This window comes from Salvelinus namaycush, chromosome 35, assembly GCF_016432855.1.
Source record: "Salvelinus namaycush isolate Seneca chromosome 35, SaNama_1.0, whole genome shotgun sequence".
NCBI lineage: Eukaryota > Metazoa > Chordata > Actinopteri > Salmoniformes > Salmonidae > Salvelinus > Salvelinus namaycush.
This window is the reverse complement of record NC_052341.1, coordinates 19,058,753-19,080,700: the sequence shown is the minus strand read 5'-3', so window position 1 is coordinate 19,080,700 and position 21,948 is coordinate 19,058,753. Positions and strand designations below refer to the sequence as shown.

The following is a 21,948-nucleotide window of genomic DNA, read 5'->3' as shown; positions in this document are numbered from 1 at the left end:
ACACAATTACATATCACACATTAGTAAAAAGAAATGTTTTATTATCACAAAACAAAAGAGCAAATTACATAACATAGTACACAGAAATTAATCATTTTCTTTGCATGTCCCTGACAAAATACAATGCATCTTCCAAAGACAATTCAATTAAACTATCCAAAATACATAATTCAATAGCCTGATATAGTCCTTCAGACTATCCAATACTATAGAGAGCAGAGCAGCAACCAGATCAGACCAGCAGTCTCTCAATGGCCATCTGGGTAGACTGGATCTGGGGCTTCAGCTGAGAGCCCTCCTTGATGGTGATTGAGGTGGCGATGACGGGGCGGGAGACCCCACAGGCACGACCCAGGGCCTGCTTAGAGCGCACAAACACGTAGGGGACATTCTTGTCCTCGCAGAGCAGTGGCAGGTGGAGGATGATCTCCAGTGGCTCAGCATCAGCAGCCATCACAATGAACTCAGAGATACCACGGTTCAATGTCTTGGTGGCTGGAAGAGGGCAGATAAGATTTAAGGGTTAGTGATATATGTCTTTGATAGATTAGAACTCCATAGATAACTTTTGTAGTGTTTCAAGTGGTAATCTGAGCAGGATTTGAACCAGCTAATCTGTGGTCAGTGTAGTAGGATGTCCCTTGACATGATCATTAGATCATACTACAGTCAGAGACCAAGCACACTCAACATCATGTACTGTGCAATTGGGGCAGATGTCTTAAAAGCTGGTATAATGCTGCTTGCAGGAAGGAGTATATTTCCAGTACATTACTGATATATTATCAATTGGGTATTCATCAATGTCAGATTCTCACCCTCATTGGCCCCTTTCCTCAACTGTTTGTAGTTGGATGCTTGCTGCACAAGGTCCAGGATGGTTTTGGAAAGTGTGGCGTCGGCCAGGGGGTAGGCCTTGGGATTCACTTCGGCTTCAGTCTGAGAACAAACACAAAAACTGTTAGAAGATGTAGAGACTAGATGAGAACGAAATAACGTTATCCTTATCAATTAGGTAACGTTAGCTAGCTACGTTATTACCGGTATTCAGGTAGTTAGCTAACGGTAGCTAGAAATGTTAACTGACGCGGTTCATTGAAACACTCACCATGCTTACTTCCGTTTATTTCTGATATTTCTCCTCTCGGCGAATGCTTCACGGAGGACTATACGTCTACGATTGAGGTTTTGGGAAATTCAAAAATAAATCGTTATGTAGCTAAAATAGCTTGTTTAGATTCTCGAAAGCTAGAGGAACTTCAACACGCAGCTACTCTAACAGCACGTGTTTAGGACTGAGCGTGGAACGCATGGGGGCTTTGGTTGCTAAACTGGGCAGGAAGTGAATTGTTTGACCCGCCCATGTTCTTCTTTTTGCTTTGTTTTGTTACCAGTTATTTGCAATTAATGCATGTTGTGCATTTTCACAAAATGTGGACAATATTTGTAGAATCCTGCAGGGTAGATAAAAAGTAATTTAGCACATTTAAAACAGTGGTGGCAAATAAACTTGTTAGTGCACGTTTTAAACCCCCGAGGAAGAAGTTGGTGCGCTAGGAATTCTGGGTAAGACATTCCCATGTCAGCCATATTGTTTCATCGTCCTTGTTTAAGGATAGAGGGGAGATGAAGGGGATTCGCGGAATAAGTCAGTTATCGGTAAGAACTCCTTTGCCATTTTCATAAATTGAATAGTTGATTATTCAGGAGACGTTTTTAAAAGCCAATTATAGATTGTAGGGCTTGGTTGTCGAGAATAGCGCTCGGGACAGTAACTGAAAGGTTGCTGGAACAAATCCCCGAGTTGACAAGGTAAAAATCTGTCGTTCTGCCCCTGAGCAAGGCTGTTAACCCACTGATCCCCGGGCGCCGAAGACGTGGATGTTGATTATTGCAGCCACCCGCACCTTCCTGCCTCAGAGGGGTTGGGTTAAATACGTTAGGAAAATTTCAGTTGAATGCATTCATTTGTACAACTGACTAGGTATCCCCTTTCACCATAAATTGTGATGTCACTAGGTAGCTAACGTAAACATACTAGCGAGGAAGCGAACGTTAACACAATGATGATAAACCCAGCCTAAACGTTTGATAGTGGGTCGAAAAATGTGGTTATTAAGCTAACGTTACGTTAAAATATTCCACAAATTGTGTCTACTCTTTACCCGCTGTCAATGTGTTGTCAAATTTGTCCCTTGCGGTATGTCCAATCAAAAGATCAGATCATGCAGAGGATAACAGTTCAGTTGTTTATCAGTCTCACCCGGGGTAGCTATAGGGTTGAGCAGCTGTTGGTTTGACATCAAGCCTTCGGTGTGATTCTCCCTTGAAAGTCAAATGTAGTTCATAGCAGGTGGTCATGTGTCTTGGACTGTGCACTATGATGCAGATAGCTGGCATACACTGTCGTGTCATTCAATTAATCAGGACATAACGTTACATTCAGTTGGCTACAACTTGATGTTTTAAAAGTTCCAATATCAATGAATACCATAACATTCTCACAAGTTTGCTTTCCTAGCTAGCTAATGCATAAGTAAACTTTGCTGTCACGCTCTCACAAACATTAACTGGTTGACTGATCAATATATTGGTCTCTATTTACTCTCAGATTAAAAAATGCTAATTATCATCAAAGTAGACATCATGCAAAACTAAAAATCCCTGAAAGCTTCTGTATGTCATCTCTAGCTGACACCTTTGCTAACAAGTATTGTGTCAATTTAAAACTTGCACAAGACAGTTGAATTGTTCATTTAAAATACATTTAGCCAACTTATTCATAACTACATTTATCTGTACTTTACTATTCTTATCAAGAGAACGTTCCTGGTCATCCCTACTGCCTCTGATCTGGCAGACTCACTAAACACATGCTTCGTTTGTAAATTATGTCTGAGTGTTGGAGTATGCCCCTGGCTATTCGTAAATAAGAAAATGGTGCCGTCTGGTTTGCTTAATATAACGAATTTTAAAATATTTATACTTTTAATTTTGATACTTAAGTATATTTGAGCAATTACATTTACTTTTGATACTTAAGTATATATATTTTTACAAGTAGGACTTTTTTGGGTGACTTTTACTTAAGTCATTTTCTATTAAAGTATCTTTACTTTTACTCAAGTATAACAATTGGGTACTTTTTCCACCAATGGTTAACATTAGTTAATCCAGAGATTCTTACCTTTGCCTCGATTCAGCAGCCTCGTCCAGATCATCATTGGATTTGTAGTTCTTTATGATAGCCACATTTGCAGCTAATTATCGTTATGTTTTTTGGGGGCAAATACAGGTGAATATATTGATAAGTCACCTTTCCCTAGATAGATTTACACGGTTATCAAAACATCATGCCAGGGTAAGTCTACATGAAACAGCCCTTATTTTAAGTGTTTCCAAAATGAATGGTGGGGAAATGATTTGAACCATTTCCTTGTTTGACCACTAGGTTTTATGGGCTTCTGTAAACAAGCGCTGTAAAATGGAGATATGGGTATGTGGGAACACTAACCCTAACCCTGTAATTTAACATTTTGTTTTATGAAAATGATTTCTCTTAACAAAATTCCACCGGCCAGAAGATACTATCGTCAATAGGCGCTAAAGGTAGTTAGCATCTATGAATGAGTTGAACTGGAGAAAGACTTTCTAGGAAGCTAATTTCCCCCTTACAGCCAAGTTTATCCCGGGTCAAGCTTCATCATGGTCCAACATGGTGAATATACCTGTTCTTTGATTTTGCACTTTCCATGATCCTCCTCCACAGACTTCCAAAACCAAAACAAACGAGTGACCGGGCTGCACTGTTGAATGGAAACAGAAAATACGGAATGTGACTTTTTATTAAACATGAACCATTTGAATATTATTATACCACTGTGCCACCATAAGGTCCATCCACATCTGTCCAGTCTGCATTCAACCATCATTCTGTTTCTGATTCTCAATCATCTAATTTTCTCTCTCTCTCCAGAGTCCAGACCCACCATAAAACACTAATAGGATATTAAGTCACCTTGTATCTTTTCTCTATTACAGACAAGGCTTTACGCAGCCCAGGCTGCCCGTAAGTTGGATGTCGCTGCAGAGCATGTCAAGTTTCAGCCTCAGGATGTGCAGGTCAGTGGGTGTTGACATGTTTCTCTCTCCTCACAAAGACATTTCTATGTGGTCACCCAAACAGACCAAGGCCCGGTTTCCCAAAAGCATCTTAAGGCTAAGTTTATCGTTACAACCATTGAAGGAGTATCCTTAAATCTCCGAGCTGTTTCCCAAAACCATTGTTAATAACGTTGCACTTGAAAATGCTCGTAATCTAACGCCTGCCTCAGACCACAGCTAAGTGCCTAATTAGATGCTTTTTGCCCTCCTGTGTCACTTTATGCACAGAAGAAACAGAAGATCTCAGCTAAACATAGAATCACATGGTTTATCAGAGTCTCTCTGACTGCTGATAACTTCAGAACAAAGTTCACTACAAATACAAAGTCGCCAATGTTTTTTAAAATTGTAATTTTACCTTTTCACAAAAAAAAGGTTTTAACTTTGTCATTATGGAGTATTATGTGTAGATGGGTGAGATTTTTAAAATTGTATTATTCAGGCTGTAACACAACAAAATGTGGAATAAGTCAAGAGGTATGAATACTTCCTGAAGGCACTGTATGTGTGATGCTAACTGATATTTCTCCTCCAGGTGACTAAACTGCCCAGTGGTCTGGTGATAACCTCGTTGGACAACTACTCCCCGGCTTCCAGGATCGGTGTGTTTGTGAAAGCTGGATGTCGATATGAGTCCCCGGAGAACCAGGGGGTCACCCACCTGCTCCGTCTGGCTGCCAACCTGGTACACCTGGTTCTGGTTCATTAACCCTCCATCAACGTGATGTATCCAGGAGCTTGAGTGATTGTTCAATGTACTCAATACTGCTTAGGAACTAGTGATGTGGTTCATCCCAATCTCTGCTGCTCTTTTCCAGACTACCAAAGGTGCTTCAGCCTTCAGGATCTGTCGTGGTGTGGAAGCAGTTGGAGGCAGTCTATGGTCAGTGTCTGTGATTTAGTGTACATCCTCATACAAACATAAAGAGAACTAGACATATCTTTGATTTATATTGTTTGGGATACTTAAAGACATGTTCCGTTACTTTGGCGACTAACAACGTATTTATTTAAACCTCCAGCTTTGGGCTGGATGTGTCAATGTGTAGTTCATGCATCATCATCTGAGAAGAATTACTGTTTTACCTCAATTTTCCACGAAATCCCTAGTTTGAAAGTGACTGTTTCCTTGAAGCTGTGCCGTGCCATTTTCCCCCAAGTGGGCCAGCTCACTAGCAGTTTGAGTTCTAGCCAATGATCTTCAGCCCCTCGCATTTGAGTGGCAGCTAGGAAGGGGCCTGCCCAGCATTATCCAATGAGGTTGCAGGACGGGCCCGATGGTTCCGTGGACACAGCAGAGAGAGAGCGAGAGAACAATGCCGTGGTGCACATACGTATGTGACTTTTGGTTCATGAGTGCTACTTTCACAACTATTGGCTAAAAAGTATACAAAAGTACCACAGAATCTCTTTAGCATATTTTCTGACTAACTGTACCACTGCCATGGATGTCATACTTACACTATATATACAAAAGTATGTGGACATCTCTTCAAATTAGTGGATTCTGATATTTCGGCCATACCTGTTGCTGACAGTTGTATAAAATCGAGCACACAGCCATGCGATCTCCCATAGACAAACATTGGCAGTAGAATGGTCTTACTGAAGTGCGCAGTGACTTTCAACGTGGCACCGTCATAGGATGCCACCTTTCCAACAAGTCAGTTCGTAAAATTTCTGCCCTGCTAGAGCTGCCCTGGTCAACTGTAAGTGCTGTTATTGTGACGTGGAAATGTCTAAGAGCAACAACGGCTCAGCCGTGAAGTGGTAGGCCACACAAGCTCACAGAACGGGATCGCGGAGTGCTGAAGCGCGTTGCGTTTAAAAATAGTCCGTCCTTGGTTGCAACACTCGCCACCAAGATCCAAACTGCCTCTGGAAACAACATCAGCACAATAACTGTTCGTCTGGAGCTTCATGAAATGGGTTTCCATGGCAGAGCAGCCGCACACAAGCTTAAGATCACCATGCGCAATGCCAAGCGTCGACTGGAGTGGTATGAAGCTCGCTGCCATTGGACTCTGGAGCAGTGGAAACACGTTCTCTTGAGTGATGAATCAAGCTTCACCATCTGGCAGTTCGACAGACGAATCTGACTTTAGCGAATGCCAGGAGAATGCTACCTACCCCAATGCATAGTGCCAACTGTAAAGTTTGGTGGAGGAGGAATAATGGTCTGTTTTTCATGGTTCGGGCTAGGCCCATTAGTTCCAGTGAAGGGAAATCTAAACACTGAAGCGTACAATGGCATTCTAGACAATTCTTTGCCTCCAACTTTGTGGCAAAAGTTTGAGGAAGGTAATTTCCTGTTTCAGCATGACAATGCCCCTGTGCACAAAGCGAGGTCCATACAGAAATGGTTTGTTGAGATCTGTGTGGAAGAACTTGACTGGCCTGCACAGAGCCCTGACCTCAACCCCATCGAACACCTTTGGGATGAATTGGAACGCCGACTGCGAGACGGGGCTAATCGCTCAACATCAGTACCCGACCTCACTAAAGTTCTTGTGGTTGAATGGAAAGCAAGTCCCCGCAGCAATGTTCCAACATCTAGTAGAAAACCTTTCCAGAAGAGAGGAGGCTGTTATAGCAGCAAAGGGGGGACCAAGTCCATATTAATGCCCATGATTTTGGAATGAGATGTTCGACAAGCAGGTGTCCATATACTTTTGGTCATGTAGTGTATCTGTGTGTGTGTGTGTGTATTTTCTATGCAGCGTGACGTCATCCAGAGAGAACATGATCTACTCGGTTGACTGTCTCAGAGACCACATGTAAGTGTTGCTTGCCTCACGTATTCATATGTGTACACAAACAGAGATCTAAAATATATGGTGAATAAATCATTGTTATTCTCATTTCTGTGTGTTGTCTAATGCAGTGACACAGTGATGGAGTACCTGATCAATGTGACCACAGCCCCAGAGTTCAGGCCGTGGGAGGTGTCTGACCTCACCTTCAGGGTCAAGATGGACAAGGCCCTGGCCGCACAGACCCCCCAGATGGGTTAGCACACACACACACAGTCAGTCAGTCAGTCAGTCAGTCAGTCAGTCAGTCAGTCAGTCAGTCAGTCAGTCAGTCAGTCAGTCAGTCAGTCATGTGATTGTTTGTTTCTTTATTTGAATGTACTTTCTGTTAACGGCTCTAGATTACATTATGCTGAATGTCAAAAGATTGCAAATTGTCATCACACTGCGGCTGAAGGGCCTTGCGGTTATTTTCCTCAGGTGTGATTGAGGGTCTACATGGAGCTGCTTACAAGAACACGCTGTCCAACTCCCTCTACTGCCCAGACTACATGGTTGGCCAGGTCGACGCTGACCATGTAAGACACTCAACATCCTGGTCCAACTCAATGATAATGCAGGGGACAAATGCTATGGACGTTCATCTTCCTCTCCTGATGCACAACCCAGCATGCTCTACTTCACGAAGTACAGCATTACGGTTATGTTTTTGATTAACCCTCTGATGTTTGCCTCTTCAGATGCACAATTTTATCCAGAACAATTTCACAAGTGCAAGAATGGCTCTGGTTGGGCTTGGTAAGTGTTAAACATATAAAAAACATATTTTTTAATCAAATTATTTTTCTCCAGGTAGCTTTGCGTTAAGGGAATATTTAAAAATATATATATTATTGTATTCTTACATGCATTCTATGTGTTCAGGTGTGGACCACGATGTTCTGAAGCAGGTGGGAGAGCAGTTCCTCAACATCCGCAGTGGGATGGGCACTGCTGGGACAAAGGCTCAGTACCGAGGCGGTAAGACTCTTATTCTACTGTATCTGCTAAAAGCATGAAACGTCATTTTCCTCTGGCATGGAAAATTCCCTGAATTCTAAGTTTCTTGCTGCCTTTCTCTCCTCTCTCTCTGCGTCTCTCTCTCTCTCCCTTCCTCTCTAGGTGAGGTGAGGGTGCAGAATGGGTCCAGCCTGGTGCACTCTGCAGTGGTGTCTGAGGGGGCGGCGGTGGGCACAGATGAGGTCCTGGCCTTCTCTGTACTTCAGCACGTCTTGGGGGCGGGGCCACACATCAAGAGAGGCTCCAATTCCACCTCCAAACTCATCCAGGGTGTCGCTAAGGCTACTGCAGACCCCTTCGATGTGAGTGGCATAATCACCAGATTGGATTGTGTTTGTGTTTTCATAGCTGGGCTTTATACAAGAGGGGAATGCAATATGTGGAGGAATCTTTTGATAGAAGTGTTTTGTGCAGAATAGATATTGTATTCTATCATGCAGAATTTCATATTGTTGTATTAGAGTGGCAAAACGAATGTCATTCTCCTCTGGTGTCCCCTCCTTTTAGGCCTCTGCTTTCAATGTCAACTACTCTGACTCTGGCCTGTTTGGAGTCTACACCATCTCCCAGTCTGCAGCAGCTGGTGACGTGAGTATTATGTCTCTTAAATTTCCACTGCTTTCTAATAAGGTACTTTTTATGAGAATTCATAAAGCTTAATTCAAACTCTTCACAACAGCTTTCTGAATCAGTTGCTAAGTAGTCCCATGAACCCTGTGAGTGATAGTTGCTTTTACATAGAATGTAATGTAAGATCATTCATTTAGGATGAGGAAAGAGCATAATGAAGATTAACTTTGACCTCCCATTGATTAATTTATTGACCTATCCCTGTCCTCCTCTCTACAGGTAATCAAGGCAGCTATTGGCCAGGTGAAGGCTGTTGCAATGGGGGTCTCAGAAGCTGACCTGACCCGCGCCAAGTAAGCTAACATGCACACAGACTTCAGTATAGAATTTGAGTACATATAATCGAGAAAAGTATTGCAAATAGAAGGGAATTTCTACATGTTGACTTAAGTTGTGCCTGTTTCTTTACCCCTGTAGGACCCAGCTGAAGGCTGAGTACCTGATGTCGTTGGAGAGCTCAGAGGGTTTGTTAGATGCCATGGGTTCACAGGCTCTGGCCAGAGGGGCCTACCACTCCCCCGAGGCCATCGCACAGAAGTTCGACTCGGTCTCAGCAACTGATGTCGCCAACGTACGTTTATTCAGTTTTAAGCGAATATTAACTTCCACTTACGTTTACTTTTGATTTAGTCATGCATTGATGTCAATTGGACAGGAAGTGAAAATTTGAGTGGAAGTGAATATATTTCTATATTCCCGTCTTTGCTGCAGCTCACTCTCGACGTGCACAGTATATTCTGAGTGTTTCCTAGTTTGTTTGTTTATTTTTGTGCTTAGATGTGTTTTCCTTCTTCTCTCAGGCTGCAAATAAGTTTGTGTCGGGCAAGAAGTCCATGGCTTCAAGTGGAAACCTCGTCAAGACGCCCTTCGTAGACGAGATCTAAACACTTCCAACTTTTCTGTGATTTTAAAAGGCACAACAAAAGCCCATCTGTCCATTCAAAACAAACAGACTGAAACAGTCATTATCCCCATTTCGCCATTGTTCTTCTGAGGAATAATAATGTTGTCATCACACCAACCCTCAATATTTATAGTTGTTGCTATTTTTAAGTGGATTTTGATTGTTTGTGCATAAGGAAATAAGATCCACATTTGTTCACTTCTTGAACTGTATAGATTATATAAATTCATTAATAAAGTATATCTACCTTCAAGTAAAGATTCACCCATTTTGGATGTTATATTGTTTTTCTACATCTGAGTGATGTTCTATCGATTCCCTGGATCATTTCATGTTTTCATGTGTAGCTGCGCTATTGCCATTTATACAGAAATTCGGCCGGGATAACGTAGCATTGCGATAAAGCCTGTCACTACACTAGATACCTTACGGAAAAATCAGCGTGACCGACGTTTCGTGTCTGTTTAGACTTGAAAATGCGTTGTGTCCGCATACTTCCAGGCTGTGCTCGGAGGTAACACCAGCCCCTCCTCCAAGGACATCAATACCATTTTGGGGAGTGTAAAAATGATCGGGGCCGGAGATGCGCGCCTAGGCAATGTTGGCAATGAATTGAATGGAAAAGACATCAATGAAGTCATGAAGTCTGGTCTCTCTAAATTGGCCTCCGTGCCTGTAGGTGGTGCTGTGGTGGATCCTGTTGCAGCTGGGTCTGATGCAGCTGGGGTTGGTGCTGCTGCGGAAGAGGAGGAAGAGGGATCTGATGATGACATGGGATTCGGACTCATTGATTAATCTTCCTTCTGTTAGAGGTTGAAAAAACTGTTATAAATCGAAATCGTTACAAGAAAAAAATGGAGGTTAACGACTTATAGATCGCGAAAACGTCTATCATATAGTACATGTCAAATGTCATGACGCGGGAGGTTGTCTTCTCTCTCGAATGAGCCATTTATCATATTTTTGCAATATTCCTGGAGGGTCTCTAACACATTTCTCCTATTTGTTTGCCTCTTCAGTTCAGGTTGCATGCATGGTGCCGTTGTGAATGTCAGACGGCATGTTGAACATTGTGACTAAATTGATAGTGCAGTTTGTTTAGGAGATTTTACAACTAACTACAGCTACATCACATGCTGATACTGACTTTGGAATTATTGTGGGTAGCTACGTTTGCTAGCTACTTAGCTAGCCATCAAGCCCATAGAGAGAGCACTGCATTGTCGGTTTTGTAGTCGATTTGAGCTGCAACAGATTTCCACATGTTACCAACATTTATAACGACACAATAAAACAGTTGTAAACAAAAACATGTTGTTCTCACATATTAGTGCAATGTAACACTGTAAATTATAGGAATGGGTGGTTTTGGTTGGGTTTTTCCTTTTAAGGTGGAATAAAACAAGTATTCCCTCTAAATAGACCAGGTGATAATAAAGTAAAAGTTTTAATACAATGCCCATAGTGTGAAATTATATTTATTCTAATCTGTTTGAACAACTACGTCTACATCGTTCATCGGTTGATTCGTAATTTTGTTCCCAGAAATTAGTGACTCGTAGCCCGGTTTGTTATTGTGACATGTTTTCTAATGTGAAAAACACCTAGCATTTTTGTTCCAAAAGGTTTACACTTGAGGTTTAAGCAAGAGTTCGTAAGTATGGTCCCCACATGTCCGACCTTAATGAAGTACATAGGCAATTATAGGCAATTAGCAAGACACCCCCAATAAAGGAGTGGTTCTGCAGGTGGTGACCACAGACCACTTCTCAGTTCCTATGCTTCCTGGCTGATATTTTGGTCACTTTTGAATGCTGGCGGTGCTTTCACTCTAGTGGTAGCATGAGACGGATATCTTAACGCTACAGCATACAATGATATTCTAGACAATTCTGTGTTTCCAACTTTGTAGCAACAGTTTGAGAAATGTCCTATCCTGTTTCAGCATGACAATGCCCCATGCACAAAGCAAGGTCCATACAGAAATGGTGTGTTGAGATCTGTGTGGAAGAACTTGACTGACCTGCACAGAGCACTGACCTCAACCCCATCAAACACCTTTGGGATGAATTGGAACGCCGACTGTGAGCCAGGCCTAATCACCCAACAGTCCCCGCAGCAATGTTCCAGCATCTAGTGAAAAGCCTTCCCAGAAAAGTGGAGGCTGTTTTCGCAGCAACGGGTGGACCAACTCCATACTACGGGATCGGTGTCCCTAAACCGGGACGGTTGTTGCTAACGTGTGCTAATGTGACTAGAATGACATTGCAAGTTTCCGCCAACTTTCCAGGACATAGCCATGTCTTATATGCTTCAATATTGTTTTGAAATGTGATTTGATTTATGGGCAGAAAGCATAAATTCTTGTTAATTTAACTGCACTTTCCAATTTACAATAGCTATTACAGTGAAAAAATACCATGTTATTGTTTGAGGAGAGTGCACATCAATGAAACACTTTTATCACGGCAACTGGTTTGATAGATTCACCTCTGAAGGAAAATAATGTTCTTACATTCAGAAATCTTGCTCTGATTTGTCATCCTGAGGGTCCCAGAGATAAAAGGTAGCATAGTTTTGTTTGTTTGTTCTAACTTTAAGCATCAGCTGTCAGAGCAGCTTACCGATCACTGTACCTGTACACAGCCAATCTGTAAATAGCACACCCAACTACCTCATCCCCATATTGTTATTTATCCTCTTGCTCTTTTGCACCCCAGTATCTCTACTTGCACATCAATCACCCCAGTGTTAATGCTAAATTGTAATTATTTCGCCTCTATGGCCTATTTATTGCCTTACCTCCCTACTCTTCTACATTTGCACACACTGTACATAGATTTTTCTATTGTGTTATTGACTGTACGTTTGTTTATGTGTAACTCTGTGTTGTTTTTGTCGCACTGCTTTGATTTATCTTGGCCAGGTCGCAGTTGTAAATGAGAACTTGGTTTCAACTGGCCTACCTGGTTAAATAAAGGTGAAATAAGATTAAATAAATACATTTTTTAAAAGGATGACATTTTTATATTAAAATGTAGGAACTGGGTTCTATAGTTTGAACCCCTGCTGTCTCTGTCTATATTCTCCTACATTCATTTCACATTTCCACAAACTTCGAAGTGTTTCCTTTCAAATGGTATGAATAATATGCAAAGCCTTGCTTCAGGTCCTGAGTTACAGGCAGTTAGATTTGGGTATGTCATTTTAGACAAAAATGTGAGAGAAAAAAGGCTACGATCCTCAAGAGGTTTTAATTCCCATGATTTTTAGAATGAGATGTTCGACGAGCAGGTATCCACATACTTTTGGTCACGTAATGTAGGAATGAATGGTGTCACGGTGATCGATGGCTTTGCCCATTTATACATTCAACAGGCTTGTTCGACATTGCAGCCCACAGTGCAGGCAACTGCCAGACTGAGTGATCTACAAATCACCTTGAGTGATCTACAAATCACCTTGAGTAACCTACAAATCACCTTGCGTCATAATAACGACTTATTATGATTTGTAGATCTGTCAGCCACAATTGACCCATGATACATCACGGTTTTGATGCTCTCGACACTGCCATTGGGCGCGTTCCACAGACGTGACAACTTGCTATAACACAGGATGTGGAACTACGACTTTTTGGGGAGTCAAATAATGAAATCAGTGATCTTTGAAAAGTTTGAAAGTCTGAGCTCTAGAACAATGCCAGAGTTTCCTATTTGGTATTCCCGAGTTGAATGACAGTTCAAAACCGTTTTTTCCAGTCGGAGCTCATTTTTTCCTTAATTCCCAGTTGTCTTGAATAAACTGAAGTTGGAAGTCGGAGATTTCCGAGTTCCCAGTTGTTTTGAACGCGGTATATGCATAGGAATGTGCTCATTGAATCTGTCAGTTTATTACACAGTCGATGACGTCGCACGCAACCATTGGGTGATGGATGCAACCTCTGACCTTTGTGTGACGGAGTTGAACAGAATCTCGCGAGAGCTGAGGTTTGCTTAACATTTGAGAACAAAGCTCCGTGAAATCAGCAGCATTTAGCGTCACTAACAGGTCCAAATCGCGCAAAAATAAAAGTAATTCGTTTACTTGAACACAAGATCACAAAAAGTTGTGTATTTTGCATGTTTCAAGATGCGTTCTGTTTCTCTGATCCTACCCTCTCATGTTCATGCTATTTTAGGAGGTATTGAGGCATATTTTTGCGTTCTAGTGGTTATATAGGTACTCTGCCAAGTTGGGTAAATGAAATAAAATATGCAATCAGTACATGTTCAAAAACGTAATCAACGTTATGTTAATAAGCGGACATCAAAATGTTAATTATACAACAATGTTAAATATTGATGAGTTGAAAAGGAATTAATGATTGATAGTTCAATATTCTATATATTAAATAATATCTGGAATAATAGTTTAATTTTCATTCCAGTAGATGGCAATGTACCCATGCTGATCCAAGTCCGGAGTCTGAAGATTCAGAAACAAAATAGTTTATGATCTTGAAATGCATCCTTGCATTGTTAGATGTGCTCTATATTGTTATAAACAGTTATATTACACTGCTATAAACTGTTATTATCGCTGTTGTTGACTGTTATAGACACGAATAACATTATTCTGTTATTACGTTGTTAAAACAACAGACATACTGTGAAGGATTTTATCTTTTTCAAATGTATATTTGAGTGGAACTTTACTTTATATTTGAGTACATCAATTGGACAGGCAGCACATGTATCTGTTTAATTATTACTTGATTCAAAAGTTGTGGAAAGAAATGTTGGTTGAAATAAGGGAAGGGTGCAGTCTGTACAGTGCATTCAGAAAGTATTCAGACCCCTTCCCCTTTTCCACATATCGTTACGTTACAGCCTTATTCTAAAATGGATAAAATTATTTTTCCCTCATAATTCTACGCCCAATACCCTATAATGACAAAGCGAAAACATGTTTTTAGAAATTTTAGCAAATGTATTAAAAATGAAAAACAAAAATACCTTATTTACATAAGTATTCAGACCCTTTGCTATGAGACTCGAAATTGAGATCAGGTGCATCTTGTTTCCGTTGATCATCCTTGAGATGTTTCTACAACTTGATTGGAGTCCACCTGTGGTAAATTGAAATGATTGGACATGATTTGGAAAGGCACACACCTGTCTATATAAGGTTTCACAGTTGACAGTGCATGTCAGAGCAAAAACCAAGCCATGAGGTCTGTAGAGCTCTGAGACAGGATTGTGTCCAGGCACAGATATGAGGAAGGGTACCAAAAAATTCTGCAGCATTGAAGTTCCCCAAGAACACAGTGGTCTCCATAATTCTTAAATGGAAGAAGTTTGGAACCACCAAAACTCTTCCTAGAGCTGGCCGCCTGGCCAAACTGAGCAATTAGGGGAGAAGGGCCTTGGTCAGGGAGGTGACCAAGAACCTGATGGTCACTCTAACAGCTCGAGTTCAAATGTGGAGATGGGAGAACCTTCCAGAAGGACAACCATCTCTGCAGCTCTCCACCAATCAGGCCTTTATGGTAGTGGCCAGACGGAAGCCACTCTTCAGTAAAAGGCACATGACAGCCCGCTTGGAGTTTGCCAAAAGGCACTTAAAGGATTCTCAGACCATGAGAAACAAGATTCTCTGGTCTGATGAAACCAAGATTGAACTCTTTGGCCTAAATGCCAATTGTCACGTCTGGAGGAAACCTGCCACAATCCCTACAGTGAAGCATGGTGGTGGCAGCATCATACTGTGGGGATGTTTTTCAGCGGCAGGGACTGGGAGACCAGTCAGGATCGAGGGAAAGATGAACAGATCAAGGTACAGAGAGATCCTTGATGAAAACCTGCTCCAGAGCGCTCAGGACCTCAGACTGGGGCGAAAGTTCACCTTCCAACAGGACAACGACCCTAAGCACACAGCCATGACAACGCAGGAGTGGCTTCGGGACAAGTCTCTGAATGTCTTTGAGTGGCCCAGCCATCTCTGGAGAGACCTGAAAACTCCCCAAATACAAGTGTGCCAAGCTTGTAGTGTCATACCCGAGAAGACTCGAGGCTGTAATTGCTGCCAAAGATGCTTCAACAAAGTACTGAGTAAAGGGTCTAAATACTAATGTAAATGTGATATTTCTAAACACCAGTTTTTGCTTTGTCATTATGGGGTATTGTGTGTAGATTAATGATTTAATTTTAAAAAATTAAAAACGATTTAATCAATTTTAGAATAAGGTTGTAATGTAGCAAAATGTGGAAAAGGTCAAGGGGTCTGAATACTTTCCAAATGCACTGTATTAACGAGTGATCTGCTACTGTATAATACAGGGTAGGTATAATGTAACGTTAAAGTAAAATCATGACAAGCACATCTTGTTTTTTAATTCAGGTTTTATTCAGAGAATAATTAATTTATTCTATTAATTTAACTAAGAATTAATGTATACAGAATTAATTTATTCATGGTAACATGGTTATCATGGCTATGTGTAACAGCATTGAGAACCCCTCTGGTACCAGAACTGACTTCAGTATTACTGAACCGATATACCAACTATTATATATCCAACTACACAGAGAGACAGCAATACTAACAGTATAGGAACAATATGATAGTGTCTGTCGTTATTTTCAATGTTCAAATCCAGAAATAGACAAGGGCTCTTGTACGGGGAAGTATGGAAATGTAAACACCTCCCCCACTCAATAATGAGCTATGTACTCACTGTAAAAGTGCAGGATGGCAAAGAAAGAAAAATAGTGTCTGATCACAGGGAAAGTATATGCACAAAGTTAAAAGGCTCCTTAATTCTTGCCAATACAGGTTAGTCGAAAAAGTCCAAGGTTCTAGTGTTGTAATAGTATACTATTTGATAGGAGGTTGTACGAATGAGGCTTGAGAGGAGAGACTGGGTAAGGAGTAGTGAAGCCCCTGCTGACCAGGACCTCTCAGCCCTCTGTCCAAAATCCTCTGTGAACTTCCAGACCTTGAACAAGTCCTCCGTCTTGACTGTGGGTCGCATGCTGGATAGTGAGCACAGCATTTCCGACTGGAAGGGAGAACTGCGATTACTCACCTCGAACTGGACGAAGATTTTTTCTTCAATGAGTCTGACGCAAATTACATAATGTTGCTCACGGACAAGGCCCAAATCCCTGTCATTCGCATGAAGAAAATAAGGAAAAACAGGGAGCGCAGATCAGAGTCCCTTGTGAGAATTCGTTGGAGAATCACTGGAGAATAAACTAGTTAGAGACTATCGAGACCGCAATATCTTATGTTTCACCGAGTCGTGGCTGAACGATGACACAGATAATATACGTTGGTTGGGTTTTCCGTGCATCGGCAGGACAGAAGGGTTGGGTGTGTGTGTCTATTTGTCAATAACAGCTTGTGCGCAATGTCTAATATTAAAGTACAAACTGATGCTGGCACTAAAATCGCACTCAACGAGCTGTATAAGGCCATAAGCAAACAAGAAAACACTAGATCACCTTTACTCCACACACAGAGACACGTACAAAGCTCTCCCTCGCCCTCCATTTGGCAAATCTGACCATAATTCTATCCTCCTGATTTCTGCTTACAAGCAAAACTAAAGCAGGAAGTACCAGTGACTCGCTCTATACGGAAGTGGTCAGATGACACGGATGCCACTCTACAGGACTGTTTAGCGAGCACAGACTGGAATATGTTCTGGGATTCATCCAATGGCATTGAGGTGTATACCACCTCAGTCACCGGCTTCATCAATAAGTGCATTGGCGACATCGTCCCCACAGTGACCGTACCTATCCCAACCAGAAGCCATGGATTACAGGCAACATCCGCACCGAGCTAAAGTCTAGAGCTGCTGCTTTCAAGGAGCGGGACACTAATCCGGATGCTTATATGAAATCTGCTATGCCCTCAAACGAACCTTCAAACAGGCAAAGCGTCAATACAAGACTAAGATTGAATCCTACTACACCGGCTCTGACGCTCGTTGGATGTGGCAGGGCTTGTAAACTATTACGGACTACAAAGCGAAACCCATCCACGGGCTAAATGCCTTTTGTGTTTGCTTTGAGGCAAGCACCACTGAAGCATGCATGAGAGCACCGTCTGTTCTGGACAACTGTGTGATCACGCTCTTCCGTAGCCGATGTGAGCAAGACTTTTAAACAGGTCAACATTCACAAGGCCGCGGGACCAGACATATTACTAGGATGTGTACTCAGAGCATGCTCGGACCAACTGGCAAGTGTCTTGACTGGGATTTTCAACCTCTCCCTGACCGAGTCTGCAATACCTACATGTTTTTATAATTTTTTACTTTAGTTTATTTAGTAAATATTTTCTTAACTCTATTTTATTAAAACTGCATGGTGGTTAATCAATCAATCAATCAATCAAATGTATTTATAAAGCCTTTTTTACATCAGCCGATGTCACAAAGTGCTGTACAGAAACCCAGCCTAAAACCCCAAACAGCAAGCAATGCAGGTGTAGAAGCATGGTGGCTAGGAAAAACTCCCTAGAAAGGCTGGAACCTAGGAAGAAACCTAGAGAAGAACCAGGCTATGGGGGGTGGCCAGTCCTCTTCTGGCACGTCCAGTGAACAGGTCAGGGTTCCATAGCCGCAGGCAAAACAGTTGAAACTGGAGCAGCAGCACAACCAGGTGGATAGGGGAAAGCAAGGAGTCATCAGGACAGGTGGTCCTGAAGCATGGTCCTAGGGCTGAGAGAGAGAGAGAGAGAGAGCATACTTAAATTCACACAGGACACTGGATAAGACAGGATAAATACTCCAGATATAACAGACTGACCCTAGCCCCCCGACACATAAACTATTGCAGCATAAATACTGGAAGCTGAGACAGGAGGGGTCGGGAGACACTGTGGCCCCGCCCGACGACACCCCCGCACAGGGCCAAACAGGCAGGATATAACCGCACCCACTTGAAGCACAGCCCCCACACCACTAGAGGGATATCTTCAACCACCAACTTACCATCCTGAGACAAGGCTGAGCATAGCCCACGAAGATCTCCCCCAAGGCACGAACCCAAGGGGGGGCGCCAACCCGGACAAGAAGATCACATCAGAGACTCAACCCACTCAAGGCACGCACCCCTCCTAGGGTTGGCATGGAAGAGCACCAGTAAGCCAGTTACTTAGCCCCTGTAATAGGGTTTGAGGCAGAGAATCCCAGTGGAGAGAGGGGAACCGGCCAGGCAGAGACAGTAAGGGCGGTTCGTTGCTCCAGTGCCTTTCTGGTCACCTTCACACTCCTGAGCCAGACTACACTCAATCATAGGACCTACTGAAGAGATGGGTCTTCAACAAAGACTTAAAGGTCAACACAGAGTCTGCGTCTCTCACATGGATAGGCAGTCCATTCCATAAAAATGGAGCTCTATAGGAGAAAGCCCTGCCTCCAGCTATTTTCTTAGAAATTCTAGGGACAGTAAGGAGGCCTGCGTCTTGTGAACGTAGCGTACGTGTAGGTATGTATGGCAGGACCAAATCGGAAAGATAGGTAGGAGCAAGCCCATGTAATGCTTTGTAGGTTAGGAGTAAAACCTTGATATCAGCACTAGCCTGCACAGGAATCCAGAGTAGAGAGGCTAGCACTGGAGTAATATGATCGATTTTCTTTGTTCTAGTCAAGATTCTAGCAGCCGTGTTTAGCACTAACTGACGTTTATTAACAGTTGACAGTTGACAGTAGGGTTTCCTCCCAAAAATACCCTAATGATGCAAATCTTCATGGTATGACACCAGAACCCATTAGTACAGTCTCTGAGGATTCCAAATTACCCTCTTTATTGGAGACAACTTATATAGAATTAACAATATGCTAGCAACACGAATGAAGACAGTTGGGGGGAGAGAGAGAGAGAGAGAGAGAGAGAGAGAGAGAGAGAGAGAGAGAGAGAGAGAGAGAGAGAGAGAGAGGGGAATTAGAGAGAGCATGCCTAAGATCACACAGTACACCAGATAAGACAGCCTGACCCTAGCCCCTAGGCACATAGGCTACTGCAGCATAAATACTGGGGACTGAGACAGGGGGGGTCGGGATGGGACACTGTGGCCCTGTAAAGCGTTACCCTTGGAATGGGCCAATGTGAAAATGTTCTCTTCAAAACATGTTTAAATCGTGTTCTGTTAAGAGTTGACAGTAGTTATCTGCCGCAATTGTTGCAATGTCTATTACTAGCCTGTTCAACCTCTCTTTCGTGTCGTCTGAGATCCCCAAAGATTGGAAAGCTGCCGCGGTCATCCCCCTCTTCAAAGGGGGAGACACTCTAGACACAAACTGTTACAGACCTATATATATCCTACCCTGCCTTTCTAAGGTCTTCGAAAGCAAAGTTAACAAACAGATCACCGACCATTTCGAATCCCACCGTACCTTCTCCGCTATGCAATCTGGTTTCCGAGTAGTTCATGGGTGCACATCAGCCACGCTCAAGGTCCTAAACAATATTATAAGCGGCATCGATAAAAGACAACACTGTGCAGCCGTATTCATTCACCTGGCCAAGGCTTTCGACTCTGTCAATCATCGCATTCTTATCGGCAGACTCAACAGCCTTGGTTTCTCAAATGACTGCCTCGCCTGGTTCACCAACTACTTCTCAGACAGAGTTCAGTGTGTCAAATCGGAGGGCCTGTTGTCCGGACCTCTGGCAGTCTCTATGGGGGTGCCACAGGGTTCAATTCTCGGGCCGACTCTTTTCTCTGTGTACATCAATGATGTCGCTCTTGCTATTGGTGATTCTCTGATCCACCTCTATGCAGACGACACCATTCTGTATACTTCTGGCCCTTCTTTGGACACTGTGTTAACTAACCTCCAGACGAGCTTCAATGCCATACAACTCTCCTTCCGTGGCCTTCAACTGCTCTTAAATGCAAATACAACTAAATGCATCCTCTTCAACCGATCGCTGCTCGCACCTGCCCACCGGTCTAGCATCACTACTCTGGACGGTTCTGACTTAGAATATGTGGACAATTACAAATACCTAGGTGTCTGGTTAACTCTCCTTCCAGACTCACATTAAGCATCTCCAATCCAAATTAAATCTAGAATCAGCTTCCTATTTCGCAACAAAGCATCCTTCACTCATGCTGCCAAACATACCCTCGTAAAACTGACTATCCTACAAATCATTGTCATTTTCAATATAGTCTCCAACACTCTACTCAGCAAATTGGATGCAGTCTATCACAGTGCCATCCGTTTTGTCACCAAAGCCCCATATGCTACCCACCACTGCGACCTGTATGCTCTCGTTGGCTGGCCCTCGCTTCATATTTGTCGCCAAACCCACTGGCTCCAGGTCATCTATAAGTCTTTGCTAGTTAAAGCCCCGCCTTATCTCAGCTCACTGGTCACCATAGCAGCACCCACCCGTAGCACGCGCTCCAGCAGGTATATTTCACTGGCCACCCCCAAAGCCTATTCCTCTTTGGCCACCTTTCCTTCCAGTTCTCTGCTGCCAATGACTGGAACGAATTGCAAAAATCACTGAAGCTTGAGACTCATATCTCCCTCACTAACTTTAAGCATCAGCTGTCAGAGCAGCTCACAGATCATTGCACCTGTACATAGCCCATCTGTAAATAGCCCATCCAACTACCTCATCCCCATATTGTTATTTATTTTTTGCTCCTTTGCACCCCAGTATCTCTACTTGCGCATTCATCTTCTGCACATCTATCACTCCAGTGTTTAGTTTCTAAATTGTAATTACTTTGCCACTACGGCCTATTTATTGCCGTACATCCCTAATCTTACCTCATTTGCACACACTGTATATAGATTTTTTTCTATTGTGTTATTGACTGTACGCTTGTTTATTCCATGTGTAACTCTGTGTTGTTGTTTGTGTCGCACTGCTTTGCTTTATCTTGGCCAGGTCGCAGTTGTAAATGAGAACTTGTTCTCAACTGGTCTACCTGGTTAAATAAAGGTGAAATAAAATTTACAAAAATTATAGTTTAAAACGATTAAAACTTCCAGCAACAGTAATGTTATTGTTGTATCATTATAGTAAAAAATATAGACAGAAAATAGATATTTGTTTATTTATTTCGTTAATATATTGTTAGTTTTTTAAATGAATAAATACATGTTTAAGTCACTTTAAACTATATATCAGAAAAACATCCTGTAACAGTCGTGTTACATTTTTTCTGGGGGACTTTTATTTAGACATTTTGCCGAATGACCACGTGACCTCAATGTCGCTTGTTTCACATTGCCAGAGAACTGCGAGTTTTGTTACCGCTGATTCCATTGAGCTGATTCCCCCTTCACTAAATTGCTAGGCTACATTATAACCTCAAATGGATACATCTGACGGGCATTACAGGTTACATTATAACCTCGAATGGATACATCTGACGGGCATTAGACGGGCATTACAGGAGGGACAAATAACGGTATTTCTA

At 42.4% G+C, this 21,948-nt stretch overlaps 2 protein-coding genes across 2 annotated transcripts; one reads left to right on the top strand and one right to left on the bottom strand.

Annotated features, from left to right (window-relative positions):
* Window positions 1–18: 18 nt before the first annotated feature.
* Window positions 19–1,317, bottom strand: LOC120030099 (NHP2-like protein 1). Its single transcript, XM_038975440.1, has 3 exons — window positions 1,109–1,317; window positions 819–939; window positions 19–495 (listed from the first exon to the last, which is right to left on the bottom strand). The coding sequence occupies exons 1-3, from the start codon at window positions 1,109–1,111 to the stop codon at window positions 233–235; spliced, it is 387 nt and encodes a 128-aa protein (XP_038831368.1). The 5' UTR covers window positions 1,112–1,317; the 3' UTR covers window positions 19–232.
* Window positions 1,318–1,554: 237 nt separating this feature from the next.
* Window positions 1,555–9,778, top strand: LOC120030091 (cytochrome b-c1 complex subunit 2, mitochondrial). Its single transcript, XM_038975432.1, has 14 exons — window positions 1,555–1,659; window positions 4,042–4,122; window positions 4,700–4,849; window positions 4,983–5,047; window positions 6,885–6,941; window positions 7,049–7,173; window positions 7,398–7,495; window positions 7,658–7,715; window positions 7,842–7,937; window positions 8,079–8,278; window positions 8,484–8,564; window positions 8,826–8,899; window positions 9,024–9,177; window positions 9,407–9,778. The coding sequence occupies exons 1-14, from the start codon at window positions 1,627–1,629 to the stop codon at window positions 9,488–9,490; spliced, it is 1,356 nt and encodes a 451-aa protein (XP_038831360.1). The 5' UTR covers window positions 1,555–1,626; the 3' UTR covers window positions 9,491–9,778.
* Window positions 9,779–21,948: the final 12,170 nt, after the last annotated feature.